At 40.0% G+C, this 10,677-nt stretch overlaps 2 protein-coding genes across 4 annotated transcripts in view; both read left to right on the forward strand.

The window, feature by feature from the left end:
• Positions 1-1,765: 1,765 nt before the first annotated feature.
• On the forward strand, positions 1,766-3,910 carry LOC115729828. 2 transcript variants are annotated; one of them, XM_030660461.2, is made up of 2 exons: positions 1,766-2,429; positions 3,724-3,910. In XM_030660461.2, the coding sequence occupies exons 1-2, from the start codon at positions 1,881-1,883 to the stop codon at positions 3,787-3,789; spliced, it is 615 nt and encodes a 204-aa protein (XP_030516321.2). In that variant the 5' UTR covers positions 1,766-1,880; the 3' UTR covers positions 3,790-3,910. The 2 variants fall into 2 exon arrangements, with proteins under 2 accessions (XP_030516321.2, XP_030516322.2); XM_030660462.2 differs by having other exon boundaries at positions 1,766-2,510; positions 3,724-3,804.
• Positions 3,911-8,650: 4,740 nt separating this feature from the next.
• The window catches only part of LOC115729825 (protein SPA1-RELATED 2), a 10,261-nt gene continuing 8,234 nt past the window's right edge, over positions 8,651-10,677 (forward strand). The window contains exons 1-2 of one of the 2 annotated variants that reach the window (XM_030660459.2): positions 8,651-9,122; positions 9,368-10,677. The exon at positions 9,368-10,677 is cut by the window's right edge and continues 291 nt beyond it. In XM_030660459.2, the coding sequence (XP_030516319.2) occupies positions 9,478-10,677 (1,200 nt within the window). In that variant the 5' untranslated portion in view covers positions 8,651-9,122; positions 9,368-9,477. The other variant, XM_048285240.1, reaches the window with a different exon arrangement.

A 10,677-nucleotide genomic window follows, 5' to 3' on the forward strand; every position in this document is an offset into this window, starting at 1 on the left:
AACGGCTGCGGATTGGGTGGCGAGAACTCAAAAAGACCCCTTGAACTTTATGAATGAAAGTTTATTTCGACCAAAAAAATATAGCTTTCGATCATGAATGCACCAACTGCTTACAAACTGCTCTGAATCGGGGCTTCTTTGGGACCTCAAGTACAAAAGTCTATGTCGTGTAATATGGATCATTGAATTTTAGTGGGACGACGTACCACATTGATCGGATCAAACAAATGGAATAGGCAACTGGTTTAACCAATTTTCAGGTGATTTTCTACTCTTTTCAAAATATAAAAACTCTTAGGCTCCATTTGTTTCGTGAAAAATAAGTTGCTTTTGGAAAGAATTTTCTGAAAAGTCAATTTTCCAAGACAATAGCCATATTTTTGGTGTTTGGCTGAAATATAAAAAAGAATGGGAAAATATTTTCCGTTGTTTGGTATGGAAAATTTGATTTAATTTTTTTCCATGCACTCCATTCAATAAATTTTTATTTTTTTTTTTTATTTTCATTTTTTGAAAAAAATCAATTTTTTAATGTTTTAATTATTTATCTTTATCTTTTTCCTTTTTTTGTTTTTTTTTTTTTTTCTATTTTTGTTTTCTGCCAATCACCAGCCATGGCAACGACTTGCCCGGTTTCAATCGAGGCGGATGACGCCGGGCCTCACCTCACTAGATTTGGCTCTCGATTGAGGCAAGCGACGCCCGGCCAAGCCTCGCTTGGGGCCGGTAATACTAGGCCCCGCTTGTGGCCGACCAAAGGAGAAGAAGAAAAATGAAAAAAGAGAAAAAGTAGAAATGCAATTTTTTTTAATTTTGAAAAATAAATAAAAATTAAAATAAAGTAAAAAAATAATTTAAAAAAAAGATATTAAAGAGAGAAGCAAAGAAAGATGAGGAAAATATTTTCTCTCACATTTGAAGGAGTTTTTTTTTCATGGGAAGAAAAATATTTTTGTGAACTTGCTTATTTGCCACGAACCAAATGCCAAAAAATAATAAAAACATTTTTCAAGAAGTTATTTTTACGAAACAAATAGAGTCTTAGTGAAAAAGTTACCTTCAGGGAATACGGCAACATACCTTTTGATCGAGAATCCCACCAATTACGGCACTGCTCTTAATTAGGGCAACCTCTTCTATGTTGTTGTATCCTCGAATACGAAAGTCCGTCCCTATACAATTTGGACCGTCGGATTCTAGCGAAACGTCATCCGTCGTTGATCGGACTAAATAGAAGGAACAGACAACTAATTTAATACATTTTTTTGGCGATTTTCTAACGCAGGTTAAAAAATATAAAAAAATTCCTAGTGAAAAAGTTTCAAAATGAACAAAACAATTTACTAGCCACCAATCATATTTTTGCCAACTTTGAAAGTTTTCTTACCCCATAGAAATTACTGACCATGGTGACACTCATAGTATTTACCAATTATATTGTAGAACTTAGAGATTCTCACTGCTCGACTCATCCGGTGGAGTTAGGAATTTTTCAGAGGGGCCTCGCACTTAAAAACACCCCGTTTTTATGAGCAGTTGTTTGGGAAATGGAGAAGGCCCCCCTCCCTCCCATCTTCATGCTTGAGCATCAATGAGCCTGTAAAAATAGTTTTGCATTGCTGGAATGTTCTCCTGCATCTCCCCATCTTCAATCAAATCCTTTTAACAGTTTTGTTCTCCAGGACCCAGAAGCTTTATGAAGTGGTTCAACTCACTTTATGAAAAACTTCCACTGAATTGATGATATAATCTCATATCCCGCCTTATATTCTTCAGCCAGAATTAAGCGAAATTGTCCCTGTACACCGCCCACGACCGACGGCCGTAGGCCGAGGGTAGCTTCCGGTGGATTTCACCAAGCCGTCCGAAGCAGCAATAACATGGGAAGAAGGCATGAGCAAAGCGGTGATGCTGTGGTTGAGCCCGAAACAGGAACGACCGAATTGCTGAAACTACCGACTTTCTCGCGGATGAGCAAGCTGCAATTGCTGAGGCACCCGCTGTTCGCTCCCCCGTCGCCGCCGTGGGACATTCGGGCCTCCGTCCCCTTTCATTGGGAGGAAGCACCCGGCAAGCCGAAGACCGCCCGGTCGCCCGAACCATGTCCTTGTGCGTCCTCGAAGCTTCGGCCACCTCCGAGGTTGTTTGCTGGGAATATGGGCAATGTCGGGTTCGTGCGCTCGCCCACAGCCGTCTGGCATCGGACGTACACCGACCGTTCCTTCCCATACTCGAGCTCCTTCAGCAGCGAGTGCCAATGCAGCTGCGGCAGCAGCGAAGTGGTTGGGGCCGGAGACGATGATTTTAGCTCGCACGAGGGAAGCGGCGGCGAAGACAGTTCGGCGGAGCTAAGTGGAAAGGCGAGAATCCCAAGGACTAGGAGGACATGGAGATTGTCCCACATCTTACAGGGAAGATCTCATTCATGGGTGAGTTCATCAAATGTTCAGCTCGAGTTTATCCTTCTTCATACCTAAGCTAAGAACAAATTTGCCTGATCGGATAATCATGTGAACTATACGGACTCCTCGTTTATTAGTATATCAACATGAATATTGTCTTTAATCGTGATTGACAAGGAATTTTGTGGAAGCCGTGTGAAGAACGTGACTTCTTAATCATAATTTCCACCTAGATACTAAATAGACAGGAGATTTTGAAGCAATAGTATGGCTTCCTTCGTTTCGCGAAAAATATGATATTATTAGAAAATATTTTTTTTAAAAATCATTTTTTTTAGATAACAATATTTTCCGGTGTTTGGTTAAAGACTGAAAATGAATTGAAAATTATTTCTCATCGATTGGAAAGGAAAATATTTTCTGTCATTTGATTTTACGCGTCGTTGTTTGGTTGGAAATTGCCGACGTGGGCTCGGAACGTCAAATTTTTTTGTAATTTTTTAAAAGAAAAATCTGAATTTTTAAATAACAATTTATTTTTCAGTTTTTAAATTTTATTTTTTCTCGTCTTTTTTTCTTGTATTTGTTCTTCTAATGGTCGCCAACCTCAAGCGAGGCTGGCAAGGCAAGGCTCAAGCTTGCAAGGCGAGGCCAAGCCTCGCTTGTGGTTGGTCGCGGGCAATCATCGCGGCCGGTGACCGGGTGAGGAAGAAATAAAAAACTAAAAGAAAAATTACAAACATATAAAATAAAAAACAAATAGAAAAGAAAGAGAAGAAAATTAAAATAAAATAAAATAATGAAAAAGAAAAGGAACTGTGAAGTTGCGTGTAGAGAGGAAAGAGAAGGGAAAATGATTTTCTCTTTTGATGGTGTTTTTTCCGTTGAATGAATTTTTTTTTCTTGACTAGTTTATTTCACATGAATCAAATGCCAGAAAATCCAAAAAGTATTTTTTTGGAAGTTGTTTTCTGCGAAATGAATGGAGCTTGCAGTAAGTTTGGTTTTCCTCATTGGAGGTCTCATCTCATGTTCGGATATCACCAACCACGTCCAATTACTCTGGATGAGAGTCACATGCACATGTCAAAAGCCGGGATTTAATCGATTCATGGAGCTTTCACGGGTATCCAAGTAGCCGGGCCTTTGTACTTGTGCTTATGATATTACACTAACTAATTTATATGTTCAATCAAGTCCTCCAGATTTTCCAATTCGCGCGATTCGACTCTCTAATCAAGTCCTCTTAACTTTCTCGCGTTGTACGGTTAAATTTTTCGATCAACCGCTCTAACTACCCCGTAAAATTAATCAATCTCAGGGAAGCATCGCTAGGGGCTTGAGGAAGGTGGCGTGGTGCTACCGAAGAGAACTCAGAGGTACATGACTCTGCAGCCGCATCGTTAATTAAGTGTCCTTGATTAAGAATCATGAATTTGTTATGTCGTTTAAGGCTTTAAGCTATGTGGTTTGACTAATGGAATACTTTCAAGAACCGATTTCTGATCCTTTCTTTTTTTTTTTTTAAATAAAAAGTCGGAGTTTGAGTTCTTTTGTTTCTCTTTAGTATCGTATTCAGGGGAAAAGAAGATCGAATCAGGGTGGCATATTTTGCGCCCGAACCTCTATTATGAATTCTTTTTTTCTTCTTTTTTTTGCGAATTGCGTCGAGCTCATCGACACAAACACAAGCGCATGCATTGGACTCGTGCTTTTACTGTCGGGTCGCGTCGAAAATGATCGCATCGTATGTACTTCCGATCGAGTGCGACCGGATCGAGGACCGGCTCGGGAACGTGACAAGTGGAATCTGGTGAAAACTATAGCCTCGCGTTCGACAAGTACAATTGCTGGTCCAAAGTGCACGCACGTACAAGGAAGTGAGGAAATCGTCGTCCTTTCATGTTGGTAATAAATCTCGAGGAACTTAAATGTTGTCGCAGTTTCAAGTAGATTTGATCATTTCGCTGCCATCTGCAATAACGAAAGCTTGGTGCAGCCGCCAAGACGGGTTACTCTAATTTTGAAGTGGTCGTTCATACATGCTTTCAGTACTTATCCATGGGTTTCCACGAACTAAAAAGGCGGTGCCCCTGTCTAGAGATCGTCGCTTCCTAGATTGAGCCGGGTATATTTATTTTGGGATGGTTTGGTACATAATATGACTTATATATATTTTATAGATTTAATTAATTTAAAATGTTAAAATTGACCCTCACGCGTGTCAAAATGGCATGTCGAGATACTAGACTCACGTATTGCAGGCGTTTTCAGAGCGCTAACCACGTGTTAGAACTTTGACACCCGTTAATCATATGTCAATCGCGTGTTGGAGTATGTCCAACACGACAAGAAAGCCCTCGAAAAGTGTTGGTACTTCCTAGACCCGAAGCAGCTCCTCCTACTTTTCCAATTTGTTTCGCCATTTTGACTGCACAAAAAAAAAAAAAAAAAGCTTGTTTCACCATTTTGATTCTACTCTAATACAGTAACTATTTCATCAAAACCAAAGAAAAGAATATCTCCTCGTCGGTTCTTCCCTGCCATATTACCAAACTCTCCTCGTTGCCTTCCAAACACGCCACGTCAAAGACTTCTCTGCTAATTACCCAAGATTCATGAGAAAAATTTGATAATACCATTCTGCCTGTGATAACTTATTTTTCACAAATTTTAAATTTGTCAGCGATGAGCGAAGTGATAATCATATTAATTTACTAAAGGAAAACTCTAAGCTGACAGTCACACGGTACTAATCGTGATATGATTGCCATTTTTATTTTATTTTTTTATTCGCCTGCCAGAAACTTGTGGCTGGCATTTGACGGTGAGGCTAGCTTCCTCCTTTAATAAATGTTTCTAATGACACCTACCATTTCTTTTGAGCTAGCGATAATATTTTTGCACTTGTGATTATCTATTTTACGTTATTCAATTTGCTGTAGAATTATTTATTTCCTTGTGCTGCTTTTCTCTTCATATTTATAAAAGCTAACGTAGGTAGTAGGAGGGGTGGGGGAGGATCTGAGGAAATCCACCAAGTAAGAGTTTTCAATTTTAACTCTCTCTCTAAAGCGCTTTCCTTGAGAAAATTAGTGATGGTGATGGACAAGCCACCGTCAGTTTTAGGACTTTTTTCGTGATTTTAAGGCCATGTCCTCGATTATGTGCAATCTTTTGAAAAGCAAGGACCAATTTCGTGCTGCCTAATGCAGTTTGAGATTAAATATAATGTGATAATTCATATCTAACCATTCATTTAGGCGTAAGAACACCTGAAGTGTCAATATTTACGCATGGCGCTCACTTTAGTACCAATATATTTTTTTTATCACTTAAGTGCCAATTTTTTTGAAAAACGATTATTTCGGTGACAAGTCCGACGTGGCTTGCCGAAAATCATACGTAGCGCATACGTGGCACGTCGGGAATCCCAATCAGCAATAAAAAAAAAAAGTCAAAACTTAATAAAAAAAATTCCACCTAATAAGCTAAAAACTGAAAAAAAAAAATTAAAAAAATACCTAAAAAAATCAAAACTTCAGCATTTGTAATTGCAAAATTGACTAAAAAAAAATCAATATGAGTTGCAGCGGCAAGGGCTTGCACAGCCTTCGCCGCCGCCGCCACCCCGCCGTCGCCGACAATGGTCGGGGACCGGTGGGGGCTAGTTGGCCTGGGGTCAACAACCCCCGGCCGACCAGTGGCCGAGGGTTGCGACCCTTGCCGGCCCTCGGCGGGGCGACCCCGCCCCACCGACCAGGGGCCGAGGGCCGCGACCCTTGCCGACCCTTTGCGAGGCTACCCCCGCCCCATCGACTAGTGACCGGGGGTCGGCGAGGATTGAAGCCCTTGCCCAACTTTTTTTTTTTTTAGCTTATAAAGATTTTTTTTATAAATTAATTTAATTTTTTAAAATATTTTTGCTTATTTTTTAAAATGATATTGCACGTGGCGTATTTTTTAAAAAAATTGCCATATGGACTGACTTTTTTCAAAAAAAAATTCCAAACACTATTAAGTCTTAATTAAAAATGCCACGTGTATTGTTTGGCCGGAATTGAAACTTAAGTCATCGTTTTTGCCGGAATTGGAGCTTAAGTGATCGTTTTTGGCCGGAATTGGCACTTAAGCAATCAAAAAAAAAAAAATTTGCACTAAAGTGAGCGTCGTACACATATATTGACATTCCAGGTATTTTTCTACCCATTCATTTATAACCAGAAAAGGTATATTTAATATTTTATGATATTCATTTTCAAGTCCAATTTAAAACATTGTGGCGTGGTCATATCATTTTCGCTTAAAAAGCCCTTTTCTCCGCGAAGCTTGGGTATCAAAAAAATATCTTTCGGATTTTATGTCACCTAAGGATATAGTAACCCGTACTAGATCTAAATAAGCTTTAGGAAACTGGAGAATCCCATTACGACATCATGTATGACGAATCGCCCTAATTCTACGTGGCCAAATCTTTAAAAAGAGTACTCGGGGTTATCTCTCTCGCATCCGGAACAAGTTAATCCACTTTATCTTAGTCGTTAAACATCGGGTGGGTGCATGTAACTTGTAAGGTTTTCCCTGCAATGGACCATGCAATCTTTATAGCCTATAATTAAAGCGGTCGTCGGACTTTGGATCATCATAACCATGCGCACGTGCCTCTTTAAAAGTACAATGGAAGCACATTTACTTCATTAAAACACAATCCAACTTGTAAAGTTTTTTTTTTATTTTTTTTTTATTTTTTCCACCCCATGGACCCATCATCACAGAGACAACGAAGGAAAAAAGTTTGCGTGATCATAGAACCTTAACATGTCTCGCTCGTCACCCTCCTTAAAACTCTTCTTAATCTTAGTACTTTGGTCCTTTTTTTTTTCCATTTATTTGTTTTTCTCTCTACCACGTGCCAATTACAATAACCAACCTCAAATCCCACGTGGCTTTGTCATTTTCTTGACGATTATGATATTAACCGAACGGAAAACCGCTGGGATCTTTGATCAGCAATGCATTATTAATTAATCTCGCGAGCTCCTTTTTCTCCTGGCATTTTCCGCGATGCAATGCGAAGAGGCTAAACACGAATCCACAGCACGTGCCTGATGTTCTGTGACGAATGCAATTGAGTTAGTATATATTTAAAAAAGAAATACTCAATTAAGGGCACGGAGGATAATAACCATTCTGTTTTTTATTCCTGTTCCAAACTTGTTAGAACAGATTTGGAATAGAATACGTTTGGTAACGCAGTTTTATACTTTCTGTTTCTAGAACAAAAATAAAAAGTTAAAATTTTCAGCCTCTCTTTTTCTAAAACAAAAATGAGAAGTAATAATTTTTCTTATCGCTTACTCCCCCTCCCTCTTGTGTCTCGGTTGTCGGTTGTCGGCCAACTTTTGCCGTCGACCGTTTGTCGTCTACCGGTCACCATCTCTCTCACGTTCCAATCGCCAAGAACTTTATAAATTTTATATTGATATCAAATGGATTTCTATTTCGAAAATAAAAAATTTGTATCGTTATCAAAAAGGTTTATTTGTTGAGAAACCCGTCCATAAACTAGAAATAGAAAAATTAATGTTTGATCGTCACTCCCTCTCTCTTGCATCCCTATTGTCATGGCCGGTCGGACACCGGTTCGCCATCTCTCTTGCGTTCCAATCGCCGGTCCGCTCAGTCATCATCTCTCTCGTGTTAGACTCGCTCGTCCACGGATGCTAGCAACTTTAGAAATTTTACGCTGCCATCAAATGAATTCCCGTTTCGAGGAACGCAAATTTCATGTCGCTATCAAATGCGTTTATCTATTGAAAAACTCATCCGGAAACTAGAGACGACAAAATTAATTTCCGAACCGAAAATTAATTCCAAAAATAGAATAATTATCGTCCGCGCCTTAATTACGTTCGGCGGTATTTTCGAAGATTTCCCCTTCTCGAGTTTGCCACCCCACCTCGGCAGAAAATAAAATGAAAAGCCAGATAAAATATTTAGGGGAGAAATAACTGGTTGCCGATTTTCCAAACCCAATCCCTTAAAAAGAAAAGAAAAATTGAAATAAAGGATAAAAGAAAAGCGACAACATTTCATGCATCTCTATATTATTATTATTATTATTATTTGCAAATCAAGAAAAGCAATTATTGGAAAATTATAAAAAATAGCGAAATTCCCACCGAAAATTTGAGAGGTGATAGAGTGTGGCGAAGATATTTTTTTTTTTTCTCTTCTTCTCTTTTCCCGTTTCCGGCAAAAGCAAGAGGATCGTGTCTCTCTCGTTCTTACCTTCTTCTTCTTGTTGCCGTTGCCGTTGTTGTTGTTGTTCTTCTTCTTCTTCTTCTTCTTCTTCATGATCAAGAGGTCTAGGGTTTCCGCGATTTGACGGAATTTCCGGTTTTGCCCTCCCCATCTCGTCCCCCCAGAATTGAAGTCGGTGCTCGTTCGCGGGAGCAATTGCGAGCTGGTACCTTACGCGTCCAATCTTCAGCTATCGATTGTGCATTCCGCTGTGTTCTAGGCTGAATTTTAGTCGTAATCGAACGAGGGAAAGGGAGAGGGAACGGAATTTTTGATGAATTTCGGGGGTGATTGGTGTTTTTTTTTTTTTCCGTTGCGGAGGACATCAGATTCTGTTTCTAGAGTGACAGTTTCCTCCTTTTTTTTTTTTTTTTGCGAGTTCTCCGCGAAGACGTGAGGTTTCCGCGGGGCATTTTGGTGAGATTGCCTTTTTCTACGAATGTTGTTCTTTCCATGTTATCTGAAGTAGGAACAATAGCTGGGTGCGACTTCTTTTCAAATGATTTCGTTTCCATTCGATTTTAGTAGGTGGAATTTTGCTCATTGGCTTCTGCCAATTTCAGATTAAAACTTTGTAGGCATGTCGTGCTTGTCTGTTCTTGCTCTGTTCCAATGTTGCAGTTAAATGTATTAAATGGAAATATGCGATGAATGTTTCGCAGGGAACCGAGAAGAGTGAAGATTGTAGCGCTTGAGTTGTATGATTTTATTGCAGACATTGTAGTCGAAATGCAATGTGATTAGTTGATTGAATGAAGCCTGGCTGGGCATCATGGATGAGGGGGTGGGTGATGAAGTAGCAGCACTGGATGCGGCTGAGGGTGGTCATCTCCAAAGCAAGGAAAGTGAGTATTCACGCAAGACTGAAAGTGGCAGTATGTTGGAATCACAGGAAATGATTATTCCGGGGGAGGATGAGTACCATGAGAATGCATCTCGCGTGTTAGCTGATATTCTAGATGGTAAGAATGTAAATAAAATTTTTAGCTCTTTGGACCCCCTTGATCGTCCATCTGTGAGTCCTCACTCGATGGATGATGTCAGTGGCTTGGTTGAGGAGTTAACGGTAATGAACTGTGACAATTTGAATTTGGCTATGGTGGGCACCTCAAAAAGTAGTGGTAGGATGGGAACTAGGATTAATCAATGGCAGCACATCTATCAGACGGCAGGTAGATCAGCAAATTCGAGCTCCCATGGCTATCCTGTGAACCGGGAGGGTAACAGTATCTCGGAGGACATAGGAGGCCCATCCTTTTCTGAACTATTGTCTCAAAAAGCATCAAGAGGTGATAGAAATGAAACCATGGAGCATCCACCTCATTCTGAAAATAAAGAACCTTTAGGTGGTGTTTTGGCTAATGGAGGTATTCGGACAAAAATGCTATCAAAGTCAGGATTCTCAGAGTTTTTTGTTAAGAACACTCTGAAGGGAAAGGGAATCATATTCAGAGGCCCACCTACCAATAATCTCTGTGTTGAGTCAAAAAGCCAGAATAATTTAAATGCAGCTAGTGGTTCCAAGATGGCTTCTGATGCATCGCTTAGTTCGAATCCCTCAAGTGTTGTGCCTTCTACTCGTGGTACCTGTGGGACCAATATTGTCTTCAGTTCTGATCCTGGTGGAGTCAATCTGAGAGAATGGCTTAGCGGTGCGCACAGAGATGTAAATAAAGTGGAGAGATTAAATATTTTCAAGCAAATTGTGGATTTGGTGGATCACTCCCACTCCAAGGGGATTGCTTTGCATGACTCACGGCCATCTCATTTTACAGTGCTGCCATCGAATCGGGTCAAGTATGTAGGATCATCATTGGGGGGAGAGATTTCTGGAACCTTTGGAGACAAACATCTTCCAAGCAACAGTAACCAGATCATTGAGAAAAGGGTGCTAGAGCATGGTTTGGTTCGACCTTATAGTTCCAGTGCAAAGAAGCAAAAGCTCAATGAGGGCATCAATTATGTCCGGCAG

This window comes from Rhodamnia argentea, chromosome 9 (assembly GCF_020921035.1).
Source record: "Rhodamnia argentea isolate NSW1041297 chromosome 9, ASM2092103v1, whole genome shotgun sequence".
NCBI lineage: Eukaryota > Viridiplantae > Streptophyta > Magnoliopsida > Myrtales > Myrtaceae > Rhodamnia > Rhodamnia argentea.